This window comes from Xenopus tropicalis, chromosome 2 (genome assembly GCF_000004195.4).
Source record: "Xenopus tropicalis strain Nigerian chromosome 2, UCB_Xtro_10.0, whole genome shotgun sequence".
Lineage (NCBI taxonomy): Eukaryota > Metazoa > Chordata > Amphibia > Anura > Pipidae > Xenopus > Xenopus tropicalis.
Window position 1 is genome coordinate 121,384,389 of NC_030678.2, and position 19,886 is coordinate 121,404,274.

Below are 19,886 nucleotides of genomic sequence, written 5' to 3' on the forward strand. Positions count from 1 at the left end.
TAAATAATATTTATTTACTTGTGTCCGTCCTTTGTCCTCCCTCCCTCCACTTGTGTCCCTCCTGCCGAAGCAGGATCTGAGGATGCAGGGTGCGGTGTGTGTCCGTGCACCGAAGCTGGTTTCCAGAATGCAAGGCGCCGTGTGCGCTTGTCACTTGTCGATTGTCAAATACTACACGCCGATATAGTATGTGACAATCGGTCCCTCCTGGCGAAGCAGGATCTGAGGATACAGGACGGCATCTGCACCGAAGAATGCACCTAGAATGCAAGGCGCCGTGTGCGAGCATGTGTGTGTCTCCCTGCGCGCCGATATAGTATTTGACAATCGGTCCCTCCTGGCAAAGCACGAACTGAGGATACAAGGTCGCATATGCGTCCGTGACGCGCGTGCACACAGACAGATGGACGAACGTCCATTCACTTCGGCGAGAGTCGCCAGGCCAGGCACAAGTGGAGGGAGGTAGGTAGGGGGAAGGTATACTCGAGTATAAGCCGAGGGCTACTTTTTGAGCACATTTTTTGTGCTGAAAAACTCGGCTTATACTCGAGTATATACGGTAGCTATGCAGTTTGGCCAGTCATGTGCAAAGCCAGGTTGCACAATATGTCTGCTCATTTTGGCATGGTTGCCAAGTGAGCGGATCTTCTCCCAATATGCACACCTATGGGTGGCGATGATATTGGGCTAATTTGATGGTTTGGCCGTAAGGCCAAAGGTTTAGTCCATTCTCTGAAAAGCAGAGCTGATATCAAAGATGAGTCTGTCCCTGCCCACACACGGTAGATTTCATATAGCACACTTGGCATTTTCAGGCAGAAATCCACCTTTCCTGCCAGTGCTCACTGACCTTGATGCATTTTCCTCATGCCTGGTGTGACATTATCCTTAGGGCATAATATATAGCTATGGTTTTGGGAGCACAAGACAATACAATTATTGCTGCTCCATAATAATGTGAACTTCTTTATGGGCACATTTTAATACTCTAATGCAGTGCTGTCCAACTGGCGGCCCGCGACCCCCCTCTGTGTGGCCCCCCACCTGTCTGGCTGCTTTGATGGCTTACCTTTGAGCAAGCATTAAATGGTATCAGTACTGAGATTCAGGCTGTAATCCCTCTGTATTGTTTAAAAATGTAATCCCCTGTGTTTTTCACACCTTTTAATCTCTGTATTGTCCACCCCCTGCAGTGTTCACACCTCAGGCTCAGACTGTAATCACTACCATTGTTCACTTCTTCACACCTCAGACATAGGTACTGTAGGCAGAGTATGGCACATACAGCCGGCATAGGGCAGGTAGAGTATGGCACACACAGGCAGCATAGGTCAGGGAGGGTATGGCACACACAGGAAGGGTAGGGCAGGCAGAGTATGGCACACACAGTCAGGGTAGGACAGGCAGAGTATGGCACACACAGGAAGGGTAGGGCAGGCAGAGTATGGCACACACAGGCTGGGTAGGGCAGGCAGAGTATGGCACACACAGGCAGGGTAGGGCAGGCAGAGTATGGCACACACAGGCAGGGTAGGGCAGGCAGAGTATGGCACACACAGGCAGGGTAGGGCAGGCAGAGTATGGCACACACAGGAAGGGTAGGGCAGGCAGAGTATGGCACACACAGGAAGGGTAGGGCAGGCAGAGTATGGCACACACAGTCAGGGTAGGGCAGGCAGAGTATGGCACACACAGGCAGGGTAGGGCAGGCAGAGTATGGCACACAGAGGCAGCATAGGGAAGGCAGAGTATGGCACACACAGGCAGGGTAGGACAGGCAGAGTATGGCACACACAGACAGCATAGGACAGGCAGAGTGCTGCCTGTGTGTGCCATACTCTGCTTGCCCTATGCTGCTTGTGGGAGGTGAACCTGGCAGGGGTTTGTTGTGGGAGTTTGTTAGCAGTTGGAAATAGCCATTAAATGGTCCCTAAGGTGTGTAATTATGTACTGGGGGTTGCTGTGCTATCCACAGGGGAGGAGGAGGCATATGGAATTTAAGGGTATATCTTAATATGACATAATTCTTTCACATATGAATGACAGTTGATATCCCCACAGTAAGGACCAAGCATTTGGGATTTTGCTGTGCTACCACCATTGTGATAAAATAGGTGTGGTTTGAAGTGGGTGTGGTTTCAAAAAGGGGAGTGGTCAAAACTGGCTTCAATTAGCGGCCCTCCACCATGTATGCTAGAGAAATTCTGGCCCTCGGCACCGTAGAAGTTGGACAGCACTGCTCTAATGCATTCTGTAAGGTTGTACTAATCTAGACTGGCTTAAGATGGGCAAAAAAGTTATAAGAGAAATCTTGAAATCTTGTTAGAAAAGGGCAAAATAAATTGTTCAGTGGCCGCATACATGGGCCCATAAGCTACTGACTCAATATAAAGTACCTAACTTAGTAATAGGAATATAAATTAACAAAAAAAAGAGATTAAAGCCCAGTAATAATAATATAAATATAAAAATACCGTATATACTCGAGTATAAGGCTAGTTTTTCAGCACCCAAAAAACTTTGGGGGCGGGGTTCAGTATTTCATGATGCCCATGGCCACCTTCTTTACCAGGAAGCTTTTTTAATTTTATTTTATTTTTAAACTCCAAAAGTCTGTTTGTCCCTTTAGTTTGCTGTTCCACATTTTTTTTTAAACTTTATGCCTGAACTGTCCCCTTCTCTCTATGCACTACCCACAGGCATCCTTCTATAGACTCCAGTTTCTTCATCTACCATCCTCACCTGTCCCATTCTGCACTAGACATTGCACTTTATATTCTGTATAAACTATAAATAGTTAAAGTGTTTTAGCTTGGTTGCTAATTGAGCTAAGGGGGTAGTGTTAAGTTATCATTGTTGATACCATATTGTTTTTGTTGACCCTCTTCTCCACTTACAGAGCTAGTTTACATATACCCCACTGATCCCTCAATTTATGTAATTTTATTGGTATTTATTTTGATTATTGAAATTTAGCAGTAGCTGCTGCATTTATCACCCTAGGCTTATACTCGAGTCAATAAGTTTTTCCAGTTTTCTTAGGTAAAATTAGGTACCTCGTCTTATATTCGGATCGGCTTATACTCGAGTATATAGGTAATAATAATTGTGCTAAATGGCCAAGTTATGAAAATAGTAAGCAGTAGCCAAACAGCACTGATAATTCACTTCAGAGATTCTGAAGTTGCAGGAAGCAATATACAATGGATTATTATTAATATAGTGCATTGAGCAGTCTGATAATCCTAACCTTCAGAACCTACAGTGTATATAAAGCATTCTTCTGTCTTGTGTGGCTAAATAGTAAAGATCCCTTTCTGTTTCTTAGAAACTGTTTTATTCTGTAATACACAACTTTTTTATGTTTTATGCATATACATTTGTAATTTTTGTTTTGCAGAGTCTTAAAGCTGATCCAGAGGAACTGTTCAGAAAACTAGAGAAAATAGGCAAAGGCTCATTTGGAGAAGTCTTTAAAGGAATTGACAATAGGACTCAGAAAGTTGTTGCCATAAAAATTATAGATCTGGAAGAAGCAGAAGATGAAATAGAGGATATTCAGCAAGAAATAACTGTGCTTAGTCAATGTGATAGCCCCTACGTGACCAAGTATTATGGCTCTTATCTTAAGGTGAGTAATGCAACTAGTTTGGATGAGAGACTGGTATATAAATAGGAGAGGGCCAGAATAGAAAATACATTTACTAAAAGTAACAATAACAATAAAATTGTAGCTTCACAGTGCAACAGTGTCTTTTATACTGCTGGGGTCAGTGACCCCCATTTAAAAACTGCAAAGAGTTGGCTGAAGAAGGCTAATCATTCGAAAACAATAATAAATAAATAATGAAGACCAGTTAAAAAATTGCTTAGAATTGGCCATTCTATAATATATTAAAAGTTAACTTAAAGATGAACCTCCCTTTTCAAATACAAAAAAAAAACCACAGGTTTGTTTTAGAGTGGTGCTGCTTGTATGTATTATAACCTACTAATCTGCTCTTCATTGCATGACAAGTACATCTTACATATTTTCTCTATTTTTTAACAAACTCACATGATTTTTTTTCCCTGTATGTAAAGTATGCAGCACCAAATGAAAATAATTAGTAGGATGCTCAGTAACAGCTTTTAGGGCCCCATATTATATTGGTAGATACTATAGGAATGTCACACCTGAGGCCACCCCCAACTGTTTCTTAGCTGCAACTTTTGGAGTCAAAGGCCATAGGGGTAATTTTATAAAATGGTGCAGTGTTTAGTAAAGCTGTAGGAAGGTACGGTGCTAAACAGCATCAGTTTGAAAGAAGCAACTTGACCTCAGCCTGTTGGACCTATTAAAACATGACCCTTTGCATTTTAGAATTCTAAATGCTAACATATTGCACTCCAACAATAGCTGTGAGGCAGTAGGCTGCTTTATGAGTCCCCGCAGCTGTGGTTGTTGAACTACTCCTCCTTGGATCCCCTAAAAGCCTTAACTTTCTTTATTGGTGATTTGTTTTATTTTCCCTAATGGAGTGTGAGCTGTGTGCTGAACTCAGAGCACCAAGTGGGTGGATGAGTGGATTTTGTCGTGGAGGTGCAGGTATGCGTTTTTGTGTCAAAATCGACTTTGGTGTCTGTACTTAGTGAGACACAGTGCTTGTCGATTGGCCGATTCTCTAACTGCAGGCTGAGAATTGGTCCTGCATGGCTCTTGCTTTAATTGTCTCATTTTCTGCCATGTTTCCTTCTCTGTACTTATCTATCTAAAACTGGGGGCTTTTGCCTAACCTGATACCTTGAGTACTATAGGCAAGAGATTTTAGTATGGCAGCATTGCCAACCACTTAAAGCTATATAAATGCATGGGGGTATTGTTAATAGCACCACTAGTGCAGGTCTTCGCCACAGTTGGTCACCCAAGTTTGGCCAAACCATTAGGAGAGGACTGCACCTGTCCCCCAATGAGGTCCTTGTCTGATGAGATTTTCCTTCCTTCATTCCTTCCTTATTGATCATAAGGTGACCAAGCCCCCATACATGAGCTAGTAAGGTTAAGGATCCATGGAGCAAGTTAGTTGCCCACACGACTAACCAATCTGAAAATGCTTTTCACTGCCAATACTAGAAGTCCCGGTGGAAAGCCCTTCGCAACGCTTCATTTTCTGAAGTCACGCAACGTTGCCTGCAGGAGAAAACTTTGCGCGAGTTCAGATTACCGAAGTAATGTGTGTGCCTTCCCACCAGCAATTGGCCCGCGGCACTTAGTTCAGTGACACTTAACTTTAAAGTGCTGTATATGTATTGTTATATCTGAGAATGCATTTTCATACAACTATAGGAGGACAATTGTATACTTTTTTTTACAATAGGATTGTCCCTTTGGAAATTTCTGACAACCCCACCCTAGGAGTTGTTCTTGGTTGCATTATTATATTCAATTAGGAACGTCTTTGTACGGCATGTTTCAGTTATGTGTTTGTTTGTAGAAAGCACTACAGTTCCTGTGCAGATGCGCACCCTTGGGGGTTTACTTAGAATTCTGTAACATCTCCACAAGATGAATTACTTTCTCGTGGTTACATTTAGTATAATCTAGTCCACTCTTGGGAAGAACTAATGGTTAACCCCTAATGAACTGGGATAGCCCTGCTGACTGTTGGGAAGAGACCACATCCTTGACAGATTCTTTATATTAATCCCTTAAGTGCATCAGTAGCTTGGATTGTAGAGAACAATTTGTTGAGTATTGAGATGACATAAGCAAAATAGGTCATATGTTGGTTCTGTTCAATTTTTTGATAATATAAAAAGTATATATTGCTTTCTTTGAAATTTTGTGGTCTTATTTCTCTTGTCAAATAGTCTATTGAACTGTTTGTAAAATTCAGTAAAGAGAATTCAAAAAGAAAAAAAAATGTATGCTGTGGTCGGTATCAAACGTGCTGTTATTGGCAAATGGCCAGTACCCGCTAATATTTGCACTAAAATAAGCCCCTTGTTGACATGTATTTGTGGATGTTTTCTGTCCTGACTTTACATTTGTCCAAGGTGCTTTGTGTAGTTTACTTTCTGAACAACCTTTATTTGGAGTGAGTTCACATAAATCTTGGGCTTCTGTACATGTGGATTTGTATAATAGTTATGTCCAAGATATTCCACAACATGGGTCAATTATCTGCTATTATTTTGTTAATTATATCATGCTAGCACGTTTATGCAACACTTTACAGAGATTATACATCATTCCATCAGTCCCTGCCAGAGTAGAGGAAGAGTACCAGAGAAAAGCCTCACAGGGAGAGCACACACACTGCACATGTGCCCAAGCTGGTATCAAACTGCGGAACCCAGTGCTGCACGGTAGAACTGCTACTCGCTGGGGCACCATGCTGCCCTTTCACATATTAGGGGGCCCATTATTATCAAACAGTTATTACATACAAAGGGGGATGTTGGGATGCTGGTGGGCAAGAGGCCATAGCAGGTCCATGGGTCCCCATTTGGGCAGCCCTGATGCTAATGTTTTAGATTAAATATGCACTCTCTGATAGAACACTTTCATAACCCATGTAAGTATTTTGTGATTCTTTGCCATAAGAAAATTTCATCTGTGAAATGTCACTGGATCCAAATATGAAGAATGTGTTAAAGGGGAAATTCTTTCCAAGAGAAAAGGCTTAGTTGCCAGGGACTCTCTAGTAATGCCATTCAGGAGGTTAAATATATCAGATAGGGATTATGTCCTTAAACCTAGTAACCAGATTATCAATAGTGCACTGTATAAATATAGGTACACATACATACATAATGAGGGTGCTGACCTCAGGTTGCCATTTTTAAATATCCCTGTTTAATAATTAGGACTCGAGGAAGTGAATTTTAATGAATTATGACTTTATATTTATGCTTTAGTCTGCATTATTGTATGTACAGCTATGTGGATTGCAGGTGAGCTAATTTAAATAGGGTACCTCTAAAACACTTTTATGGGCAGATTTATCAAAATGTTAGATTAGAGCACAACACAGAAAAATTCACCCACTTTCTGCTCATTCTTAGGACTTTTAGAATCGGATCTATTAAGTGGTGATGAGCAGTTCAGCAGCATAATACATATTTTTCACTGACCCCGAGGGTCAGTGGAGCACCCTGTGGGGATCGGGTTTTTTCTCGGTGGCCCAGTCCGATGCTGCATACTAATATAGGAGGTCAATGATATCTTTTTACAATAGGATTAGTCTGGGCACTTCCTTCAGTTGCTACAAGGTTCCCCAAAGTTTTAGTTAAGTAATCTGTAAGACTTGATGTGTAAATCTCCCCTACTCCTCACTGCATTGGCAGTGCCAAATTGCAAGGATTCATCCTGATCACCAGGCATAAGTGCACCAATTACCCAGTACATGTGCCAATTAGAACATACATTTTACTGCTTTTTGTTTTGATCAATTTGGCAGTGTTATACAGAGGTTAATTGACCAAATGATCATTTAATATCATGCAGTTTGTTTGGAATTTAATGAAACTGCATTAAATATGTAAACTTGTCCAGCATTTATATCAATTTGCTTTTTGATATCTGGTATGTTTCTTATTTTAGGACACAAAATTATGGATCATTATGGAATACCTTGGAGGAGGCTCTGCTCTGGATCTAGTATGTATATGAATTCTCATATATAATGTATTTCTAGAATTCTATTATTTTGAAGCTGTATATGATTTGTGTGTGTTTTATTACCCACTCATTTATCGTTTGCCCCTAATAAGACTAATTGGGTGTAATTCATGTAGCAGTTAAACAACACAAAAAAGTTGCAACAAAAATGATTGACAGAGCCCTATATAGTGGTAGCCAAACACACTCACAGAAATAAATATGGGTGCCTTAGTGGTTACCTAAATTATTTGATGCCATTCCTCATGTATCATGTGTAGAGAAGTATTTTATATTTGGGCTAGCCATTAAGATCCTCTAGTCATATGCAGAGGCTTACTGCTTTTTGTATATTCAAATTGTTCAGACTGCTTATTGTAGGATCTATGCAATTTCCTAGCACAGTTTGTTACCACGTTTGCTACAGATTTGACACACAGGAGCATATTTATCAACCTATTGTGTAAAATAGTTTACGCAACACCTTTTATGAAATGGCTTTTTTAACTTAACCTGGTTTTAGAAATGGCGATAGACAGTGCTAAATAAAGAGTATAACACATCTTACACCACTTTTTGGCTGTTAAAGTTTCACTCAGCTTGATAAACAAGCCCCCTCAGTGTTAAAGCAGCTTGTCCATATTGTCATTAATTGCACTAATGAAGTTACATGTTCACATCCTGTTTTATACACACACTGGTTCTAATTAAAGCAGGCTGTCATGCCAAGAACATTTTATTCTAATTATAAATCTAGACTGCAGTTCATAAGCCTTTTTTTCAGCACTTAGTACATTCATGTTTACATTTTGTCTGTATACATATACAAATTTTGTTTTTTAATCTACACAAAGACTTGGGCTTCTAATGTAGCATTAGGAACAACTGCCTGCTTCCATGGCCTGGGCCAGGCGTAGGATTTATACTGCGCCTCAGCGCAGGCATACACAGCCAATGTTTGCCAACAAATAGCAAGTCTCAAGTTTTTTGGCAGATATTGGTGCCAAATATTAAGGGGCACATTTACTAATCCACAAATCCGAATGGGAAAAATTCGGATTGGAAACGAACATTTTGCGACTTTTTCGTATTTTTTGCGTTTTTTTCGTCGCCGTTACGACTTGCGCGAATTGTCGTGACTTTTTCGTAGCCGTTACGATTTGCTTGTATATTGTTGTGACTTTTCCGTATTGAGCGCTCGTAAACGGCGGGCAAAACTTTCAGACTTTGGAAGCCTCCCATAGGACTCCATGGCACTCTGCAGCTCCAACCTGGCCCAAGGAAAGTCACGATACTGAAGCTTGAATGAATCTGAAACTTTCGTCCTCGGCGCGACGGCTACGAAAAAGTCGCGACAATTCGCGCAAGTCGTAACGCTACGAAAAAGTCACGACAATTTACGAAAAAATCGCAAAATACCGATCCTTACGAAAAAACTGCATTGGGACGCTTTTTGGACTTTCGTGGATTAGTAAATGTGCCCCTAAAGGTGGCCATACACGTGGCGATCTGACGATGTTTCGTACGACCATCGGTCGCACGAAACATCGTAAGATCCGCCACACACCATTCAGGGCTGAATCGGCAGGTAAGGAGGTAGAAACAATAGGATTTCTACCTCCTTCTGCCGATTCAGCTCTGAAGGGAGAAATTTGGTCAGGCGCCTTCTACGGCGCCCGATCAAAATTTTCAAACTGGTCCGATCGGTGAGTTGTCCGATATCAGCAGCTTCCTGCGATATCGGTCGACTCGCCGACATGCCATACACGCACCGATTATCGGACGAAATGAGGTTTCGTACGATAATATCGGTGCGTGTATGGCCACCTTAAGGGCTCTGGCACACGGGGGAGATTAGTCGCCCGCGATAAAACTCCCTGTTCGCGGCGAGGCGATTTCCGGAAATCGCCGAAAAAGACTCGCCGCCGCCGCGTCTGCCATCCCGCCGGCGACTTACATGTTCGCCGGTGGGATGGCAGGGGTAGGCAACTCGGGGAGATTAGTCGCCCGCGAACAGGGAGTTAATCGCGGGCGACTAATCTCCCCCGTATGCCAGAGCCCTAAGTGTAGGGATGGGTTGTCGGCTTGTTCTTATCTGCAGGCTTACAGTCCGCCCTGTGTGACCTTTCCCTAAGATTGTCACACTTCCCCATTCAGCTGTGGGTTAGTATTCCAGATTAAAACCAACTTCTGTTTTGTGAATTATTCACCCCCCAATAATATCTCTACAGCCCCCCTTTTAATTACACTTTGTATTTGTGAACTGTATATATGAACTCCTGAACAGGGTAGTGCTTAAAGGTGATAGCACACATGGAGATTTGTCGTCTGTAGTTAAATCTTTGCTACCGCAGACGCCATGTCTACGATAAAAGACCTTCTATAGCATAACATTAAAGGGGACCTGTCACCCCAAGACATAACTCCAAATTATTTTTGTTACTTGAGCAAAATAAATGTTACTTATGCTATATAAATAATATAAATCTTGTTTCCTTCCGTCTTGGAATTACTCAATCAAAGCAAGCAGGTAGGCACGATTTTGTGGACACTGTTATGAAGGCAAACTTTGTATCATGTCAAAATCTTGTTTATGTGCCAGAATGGGGGACCTGATGCCCATGCCCATGCACTGGCTACACAATTAGATGAGGAGGAGGGAGGGGGAAAGTGAGATGTGCAGTGACATCTAGGAAGTGCTGAATGGAAAGCTAAAGTTATTGTCTGCCCCGCCTCTATGCCTAAGGCATAGAGGCGAGGCAAGCAATATATGATTGACAGCTGGGATTTTTGAATGCCTTTATAATGGGTTTGGATGTGTTAATATAAAAATGAATTTGGGTTTCATGTTTAATTTGAACAGGACTTTTATTATACAGCTTTTTATGTCTGGGTGACAGGTCCACTTTAAGATCATCGCACGTAAAACCTATTCCGCTCTGTGATCTGGAATAAATGTGGGAAAAAGCCAGGTTGCTGTGAGTAATTAGGTTTCACTTGCGGCGATCTAACAATGGGCGAGATCTTCTCGTGTGCCATCACCCTTAAGCACTACCCTAACAATCCCTCAGTAAGTTCCATCACCCTAACCAACATTTTCTCTTCCCTCCTGGCAGTTAGAACCTGGTCCTTTAGATGAAACACAGATTGCAACCATTTTACGGGAAATCTTAAAGGGACTTGACTACTTGCATTCAGAGAAGAAAATTCACAGGGATATTAAAGGTAGGTCATTCCTTTTTCGTTATTCTGTCTGTTGTTGGAACTCTGTCTTCATATTCCTCTTTGTATCAAAATAATAGAAGAATGGGGATTATATTCCTTCTGCAGGGTTTACCATTCCATGCAGGTGTTGCAAATGAAATATGGCCATACATGGGCTGACAAAAGCTGTTGACAGACAGAGTAGGCAGGCATTCAGCCCGTGTGGGTCCTTTTGAAGGGCCTGCCCAATCAAAAATCGGGTAGATGTTAATTGGGCAGGTTCGATTTTCCGTCAGGTTGAGGGTATCTGTTGGCATCTGGACTGCATAATGGCCATTATGATCTGGTCGATTGGCCCTCGGGATGGGCATACTGCGTCAGGGGAAAGAACCATTCATTTGGTGACCTGGCCAAATGAGTGAATCTTTTAACTTACTTGCTGATTCTGCCATATTAATAGAATTGCTTAGCAAATGAAATGGATAAATTGTCTTATGTTATATGGAGCCTGAACTGGGGATTCATTTGCATAGTATTTGAAGCACGTTTGAAAAGAGTTCAGTTGGTTTGATTGTTTATTTTGTATGTGTTTCGAATGATACAAGATTTTATTCTGCATAGATCCAGCTTGCAGCAAAAAATTTCTTTAATGGTTTTTATTTTTTTATTGCTTTTTTGTAGAACAAAAAAGTATTTAAAAAATCATAAATAATAAATAAATGAAGACAGTGCTGATGTTCACTTTTTACAAAGCCCCATCAGAGTGCTGGGAATGCAAAAGAAGAACTTTACCCATTATAATGAATTTTTTAAAATGCTTCCTTTATTAATTAAAATGAGGCGCTTACCCAGTTAGAGATCAGCGAGACCGCCAGAGGAAAAGAGAGAGCACAAAAGCTTTTCCTTGAGTGGTACTGCACATGCGCAAGCTCTCATCTTTCTTATGCAGATTAATCTGTTGGCTGCTGCAGCTAACAATAGGCCACACATGTACGGAAACGATTAACTTGCTTTTCAACTGAGAATACTCCTAACTCCCTGCTGCCAATGTTTGCGTGCAGGTGGTGGGTGAGAGGTTGGCGACCCCTTCATCCAGAGGGGCATCACATTGTTGATAAAATGGTAAAAACTATATAGAATAAAATTAATTTTTAAAAAAAAGAATTTTTTGTCTTGCATAGGTGTTTCAGAACCCTTTGAAATTCAGCCAGAAAGTCTGTTGGTCAGGATGTGTTTAAAGCTTAGGTTTTACATGCAGGTTTGTTGCAGCAACTTGGCCTTCTGCATAAACAAACTTTGCTGAGCATTATTATGCAGCTGCTACACTGACACAGTCTTGCTAGACCTTTAAGAATTTGTTCATATTGTGCACGGTTGATTTAAGAATTATGTACAGGACACTTACAGATCTATGAATATATAAATAAGCCTGAGTGTTTAACCCTAAATTTGTCCTGTTCTTTCATCATCAGAAATCATGGCAATCATAACTATACAAAGGAAGTGCCCAAAGCAGTGCAGCATTAACTCAGACGCATAAGTGTATTACACATTTCCGTATTGTTACCATAAATTGCAGTTGTGTTTGGCAGATAAATGGATTCTTTATGTTGGAATGTTTTTGCTCTTTTCCAGCTGCCAATGTGCTGTTATCTGAACACGGGGAGGTGAAATTAGCTGACTTTGGTGTTGCAGGACAACTTACTGACACACAGATCAAAAGGAACACCTTTGTTGGAACTCCATTCTGGATGGCACCAGAAGTTATAAAGCAGTCTGCATATGATTCCAAGGTAAGAGAAGAAGGTCAGCGCTGGTCCATGGCTGGTTTTCCATGCTTGCTAGTGAACATAGAGAACACAGAGAATTTACGCCACAAAGAAATAGTGTATGTGGAAAATGGAGGAGGATGTGTAGATAATTAGATGCAAAAGTGGCTACTGGAGCAATTTCTCTTGTCGCAAAATCATTTTTGTGTTTTATTAGCAAAGATTCACAGGAGAAATTTCAACTGGAGAAAAGATATGAATTCTCACCAGTGTAAAGAGAATATTTACCAGTACAAAGTTTATTAAGAGAAACTTGTAATCTCCTGTTAGAAAATTGGTGAATTTTCATTTTTGGTGAAATTGCTCAAAATTTTGCTTTCACTCTTTAGTAAATATGCCCCACTGTCGGGAGCTTGGAACTACTGCACACATGCAAGTCACAGGCCCACCTTGCTGGCATGTTGCATATGCAGAGGGGAGGATTGGATAAGGCAACATCACTATTATGCCATGGTTACTTTTTCGATTTGGTTGTTGTTGTTTTTCTTCCTCATCACCAGAAACTCCTATAAATCATAAGATCAGTGTGTACTTTATGTGCCCTTTGCAGTGAAATTCAGCCTTGTACTCTTAACATACTTTAGATAAAGAGATCAGTGACAGTTCCTGCGTGTGCCATCGCTGAATTATCTAAATTTTTGAATTAAAAGAGAAAATCTACATGTCTTGTTGCAGCTGCTATGGGTTTCTATCCTTATGCGTTTATTTTACATACAGGCAGATATCTGGTCCCTGGGCATAACTGCTATTGAACTGGCAAAAGGAGAGCCTCCTCACTCAGAGCTACATCCCATGAAAGTCTTGTTCCTTATACCCAAGAACAATCCTCCCACACTGGAAGGGAACTACAGCAAGGGTCTGAAGGAGTTTGTAGAAGCCTGCTTAAACAAGGAGCCCAGTTTTGTAAGTCTGCTGCAATACAGCGCCAATGTTGGACCTTAAATGCTTGTATATAATATTTTCTTAGCCTTTAGACCAGGGATTAGTTTCGAATTATATTATCTAACAGACAGTTGAGAGCATTCTTTACGACCAAGGCTTTATTGATCTTACATAGGGGATTTTTGTGACCCTTTATAACTTTGATTGCTTGACTTTTGTATGCCTTATGTGACACTCGTGCACCTAGGCTTCAGATTGCACTGTGCTGCAGGATCTCTCAGGTAGCAGGCGAGTGTCACCAAGAAGATCCAGGCCACCTGCATTAACTTGTAACATCCACTGGGTCAATAACTTGTGAAAGCAGCTATCCTGATGTTCTCTCTTTGTTGTGTAGAGCTCAATATATTGGCGACTTTCCTCTGCTTTTAATTACTAAAGGGAAAACTGCCCTTGGAGGCATTGGATCTGTTGATTTTCTTACCCCAGTGAAGTATATGCCATAATATTAATACATTTAGCAAACAGGACAGGATCAGCTATGTTCTTAATCCCAGTTCCCTCAAGTTCACAAGCAGCAGCACTGTCTTTATTATGGGTTGATTGATGCTTTCACTTTAGGATTACTAAAGTAATAATTGTACATATCACTCTGCTCCCTGGACTTTTATAGTATCTTTGTAAGGAAACCAGCCCCTTTCACATAAAGCCTAAAATTGTTGGGGGTCAAATGTAGCTTCTGAACTGCCTGATAGCTATGTGGTAGCTGAGCTTCAAGGGAAGCGGCTAGGATTCCTTATTGTGAACTCTGCAATCAGCTTGCATTTAATGTCCTCTTTAAAGTAGAGACTTCTCTTGGCAGCTATGTGCAGCACCTACATTCATATTAATACCGGGAGGATTCATGACTTGCACACATTATGCCATAAAGTAACTTTGTGTCCCTTTGGAGTCAATACACATTGCTATATATTGCAGTGGTAACTCCTACAGGTTGATCTGTTTTATGATATATCAACACTTTTTTCTGGCCGATAACATTATACTGATTGGTAAAATGTATTGACAGTTAGCGTGCTGGCCTGTCAGTTAAAAATGTGTATAATGATTTGTAAAGTAAAAGCACAGAAAGTGGTCTCTTGGACTGAAGGTTAAAGAAAACCTAAATCAAAAGTAAACAGCTTGACCTTCTTACTGAAGATATGGACTCCCACATAGAGATCATGGGGTTTCTGCTAAATGACAAATACTTGGGAGTGGCCGGCTCATAAAACTAGCTGATATCTTTTGTTATACATAACTTATTGCTTGAACCTGTTCTAAATGGAAATATATGAACAATTTTTTTAACCTCTGCCAGAGACCCTCAGCTAAGGAACTGCTGAAACACAAGTTTATTATGCGAAGTGCAAAGAAAACCTCCTACTTAACAGAGCTCATAGACAGATACAAGAGATGGAAGATAGAACAGGGCCATGAAGCCTCCAGCTCAGACTCTGAGGAGTAAGTACCAATGAAATGACTTTGCTAGTGGTTTGGCTTACTTGTATGTAAGGTCAAAGCACTATTAATATTATAATAAGCCACTTCTTGCTCTTCTACATATCTGTGTTCAGCGGCACTAACTCTGTGTCGCTTCCTGAATTGCGTACATTGATGTAGGAAACCCTGAAGCTGCTGTCCCCTTCAAGGGTGCAGTAACCGCAGTGTTCCCATAGTGGCCTGTGTCATTTGATGCAGTGGACTTGCACCTAAAGAATCAGGGCACAGCCATTGTTTTAAAGCAGAGCCCCACCAATGTTGACATCTGAACCCAAAAGATTCTCAGCGCAAGTGTGTCTGATTCACATTGAACTGTACATGCAAAAATATGGCTTGTGCTCAAAATAAGCCCTTTTGTGTTCCTTCTGATGGTGTTTTCATTTAGAATGTGGGATTTATAAAGCAAGAATTGGAAATAGAAACAAAATGGAGTTACCACATGTACAGTGTAGTTGCCTTTGGAAGTGACTCCATCCCCAATGATTATTTCCAAATTTACTTCAGCATTAACTCTGGTGCCTCAGCTCATTAACACTCAATGAATTCCTCCTTTGACCCCATCCTACTGTTCAGTAATAATGAAATGAAATAAGTTGATGGCTTAAAAATACTCCAGAGCTGATCATTTTGTGTTAATACATATGTTTTTTGCTGCTTGCAAAGTAGTGGTTATCTTGGGTCAGCATTTGCTGCTCTGGGGGCTTCTGCAAGCAGTTTCAGTTGTCCCTGACAGCAGTGCAGACTGAGTGTCAAATCCTGGGGATAAGAGAAACTGGTAGAGAGACTGGTTGGGTATGCCAGTAGGAATTACAAATGCAGCTGCAAGCTAATCACCTTTTCTAAAACTGTGTGTGTTCTATGAAAAAATTGAAATAATTATAGTAATACAGGGGAAAATTGATCAGGCATAGAGTGCAGGTTCAGTAATAAGAAATAAACCTTGTATATATGTCTGCCTTTGCCCACTGTAAAGGGAAGAAGTAGATCAAGCTGCTGGCAGCGAGAAGGATTATTGGAACTTCACAAGAAGAAAGAGAGACTTGAAGAACTTGGAGCCCATTCCTGCACAGCCAGAAGAGGTAAGGCATAAAGTCTGAGTCACAAGAAAAGTTCCTATTGTCCAGCCATTATACTACAGTTTATATTAATATGAACCAATGACTTATAATGGTAAGTGCTTGCTACACTCCCCAGCCTTGCTTGATATGGGAAAAACATACACTGCCTATTACTTTAAATCTTATAATAAAGTAAGTGCTTAACAATGTCTCCCTCCGATGCTTTTAGGAGTAGTCAAGGCAGCATAATCCCTGTCTTTTTCATTTATTATTATAGCATTAATTGTATTGATGGCAGTAAGAGTCATGTTCTTTAAATGAACAAGAATGGAAAGGGTTATGTGCAGTACTCACCGTCCTCACTTCTCTTTGCTTGTATGTATATATGCTGTATATTAAGAAATATGAATTTTGTCTCTTTTAAATTAAAATAATCATTCTTCTAAAATGTCTGCTTACTGACGAATACTGATTTATTTTTTTTTACATTACATTTAAGGTTAAAGACATTCCCAAACGGCCATTGTCTCAGTGCTTATCTACAATTATGTCTCCTTTATTTGCAGAGGTAGGTACATTTTGTCTATTCTTTGGCTCATTCTTGTTTTAATGAGCAGCTGCCCCTAAGGGTAAGACTGATGCCACATGGGGCTGATTCTCGGCTTGTTGAAAAATGCAGACCAAGAATCGGCACCCTTCGCTGGTATCAGCTGCCTTCTTTGCCTTCACCTGGAGCCATTGTGTTGCCCAGGGTGCAGGCACATGCAGGAGATATTGGTAAAGAAATGCCGCATGTGCCCAGACTCGCACATTTGTTCTGGGTGCAGCCAAAGAAGAAGGCTGATGCCAGCTTAGGGGCTAATTCTCAGACTTTCCCACAGACCGAGAATCATCCCAGTGTGGCATTAGCCTTAGACTTTTGCATTTTTTTCTACTTTCAGCTGAAGGAGAAGAGTCAAGCGTGTGGCGGGAACGTAGGCTCAATAGAGGAACTGAGAGAGGCAATTTATTTAGCTGAAGAGGCCTGTCCGGGTATCTCGGACTCCATGGTATCACAGCTTCTTATTAGGCTTCAGAGGTGAGAACTAACATTTTGCATGGATTTGTTTCTTGCTGATCACATATATCAATGTGTGCGTGAGTGTTGTGTATTTCACCGTGACCTGGTTCTGCATAGCAATAGTTTCAATTTAGTATTTACCACTTGTTTTGCCACCGGGACACCACACAGTAATAGAGAAAAGACAATTTAGTTGGTTAAGGAGTCAAATTTCACACAATTTAATTCAAAGCTTTATACTTAAATGAAACCTTTGGAGCACACAATAACCCAGACAGTAATTTAACTTAATTGTTTCCTTTGGAGAGAGTGGGACCTACCTAGATTGGATTTGGTATGCCGAATGCTTGGAACTTTTTTTTCTTTGCTTCTGTCTCTTGCTCTAAGGCTAAAATATACTAAAATGATATAGTATATGTGACCCCCCCCCCCCCCCCCCCCAAACTTGTAGGCAATAATGAATAATATGTGGTGCAGATTTCACTCAGGGCTAAAAATGATCATTATCTTTAAAAAATGGCCCCTTTTATTGGAGCTCCCTGTAGATTTGCCCTCTCCTTGTTTCAAATAAGGTGTACCAGAAGCACAGTAGAAGCGGGATAGCCAATCACAGCCCTGCAGTCACACACACAATGGCAGGTTTCAGGTCCTTATCAGTTACACCTAGCTGCTGATTGGTTCCTGTCCTACAATGCAGTGTGCTAAGTGCTTCTGGTTCCTTTGCACAGCCTGGGAAAGGAGGCAGTAGGAAGTGAAACAGATGGGTGGGACTGTTTTTGGAGAACTTTTCAATAAATCAGCCTTGCAACACTTATTTTTAAAGCACATTTCTTCTATGTTTAGAGGAGTATAATGCAGTGGCACATTCTAGTTTTTTACTATGGATGTACTAAATCCAGGATTCGGCCTAAATTCAGCTTTTTCCACAAGATTAGGATTTGGCAGAATCCATGCTCCTGGCTGAACCAAATCTGAATCCTAAAAATCATGTGACTTTTTGTCACATAAACATAGAAGTTGAAAATGTTTCACTGTCACTTTGTGTGCGGTTCTCCTTAACCCTTCCTTTTCCTAATCGTCAAATGCAAATTAGGATTTGGGTTGGTTTTCGGACAAATCTTTCACAAAAGAAGAGGATGGCTTGGTTGGCGGAACCCCAGGCTGGTGCTCCAGACTGCCAAAAACTGCACCGGCCCTGGGTTCCTTCAACCAAGCCATCCTCGGGCAAGTGATTACAAACGCTGGGCGTACCAAACGTTTGGCAACCAAAATAATAACCAAAATAATTGGCTGCCCTTCGTTACTCCTTTCCTATTCTTGCATTACAGGTATTCCGTTAATGGAGTGGACTCTTCCTCGCACTGAAGAATGTTTTCCTCCTTTTTAAGGCAAAAATGGACCTTGCATTATTATCCCTATCGTACTTGCCTCTGCTCATGGATATCACAGGACATGGACATTCCTGAATGATGAGTGACTAAACATAGGGAAATGGTGAAAGCTATAGTTTTTATGATTTTCTTTTCCTTTTTTTTTTTCTAATCATAGTACGAATATATAAAAATGTAAAAACAAAAAACTCTGCAAAGTACTGTGATAAGGCAAATGAAGATATTGTGAAACCTCAGGTATCTTGCTTTAAGCAGTCAGTTCTGCTGGAGATGGAATGAAAGCTCTGTGCAATTCTTGTACAATAAATTACTCCATCAGATGCCTCAGCCTTCCTTCCTCAAGCGGCTGTCAGCTCCCAGCATGCCCCAGCAGTTGAAGGGTATGAATACTGGGTAATGCAAATCACAGCAGCTGGAGGGACGTGGGCTGACATCCCAGCTTTACAGTTGACTATTTACTAGAGTTTGCCAACCTACAAACTGACCCAGGGCATCCCTAGTTGCAAGAGGGGAATGGAGCCACACACGCTTTGTGTATGGATTTCATGTTTGGCAGCCATACTTATGTTTTATGTTCATGGTTTAAGTCAAGCGCCAAGTGAGTTTTGTTACCTACATATAGAAGCCCCTTTGGACATCTGTTAGATAAAACCAGTTTAATGTTTTGTCAGAATACATATGACATTGTACAGTATTGCTATTTTCTTCAGAACACACGCAGTGGCATTTAGATATGTCTTCAGTACATTTATCGATACATATTATTTGTATATACTTTAAAAGACAGAGGATCGGTACTGTCACAATGGAGTTTTAATGTTTTTAATTTATAGATATGTCTGAAATATGTAAGGCACAGCCTCATCACTAGGATAAGTTATGAGAATATTATAACCCTATACGTACAGAAATGCCTGCAGTTACATCATTCTATACGTGTCACTGATTGGTCTGTGCAGACAGCGGCGGAGCAGTGTCTGTAGCAGGGAGGATCCTGTGACTGTGGGTGAGTGTGAATGGTGAGCTAGTGTGACAGTAACACCGTGTCAGGGCTATCCTGCGTGCCACCCTCCAGCTGCTGAACTACAACATCCAGCACCCGCAACAGTCACAATGTGCTGGCAGTGCCCCCTGCTAGATGCCACAGGTTTATATATAGAGCGAACACAGTTGAAAACTATTATTGTATTTTCATTATTTCGTTTTTTTCTGCTTTCCCTGATAACATTCCTTAGTTAGTGGGCTATACCTACTAAGCAGGAATGCCAGCATTGCAAACCA

General features: G+C 41.1%; 1 protein-coding gene across 1 annotated transcript in view; it reads left to right on the forward strand.

The window, feature by feature from the left end:
• Positions 1 to 19,516, forward strand: part of stk24 (serine/threonine kinase 24) — a 31,077-nt gene extending 11,561 nt beyond the window's left edge. Inside the window, 10 exon segments of the mRNA NM_001130225.1 lie at positions 3,401 to 3,631; positions 7,586 to 7,642; positions 10,759 to 10,867; positions 12,482 to 12,639; positions 13,393 to 13,578; positions 14,915 to 15,057; positions 16,070 to 16,175; positions 16,654 to 16,722; positions 17,096 to 17,232; positions 18,543 to 19,516. Of these exon segments, the coding sequence (NP_001123697.1) occupies positions 3,401 to 3,631; positions 7,586 to 7,642; positions 10,759 to 10,867; positions 12,482 to 12,639; positions 13,393 to 13,578; positions 14,915 to 15,057; positions 16,070 to 16,175; positions 16,654 to 16,722; positions 17,096 to 17,232; positions 18,543 to 18,579 (1,233 nt within the window). The 3' untranslated portion in view covers positions 18,580 to 19,516.
• Positions 19,517 to 19,886: the final 370 nt, after the last annotated feature.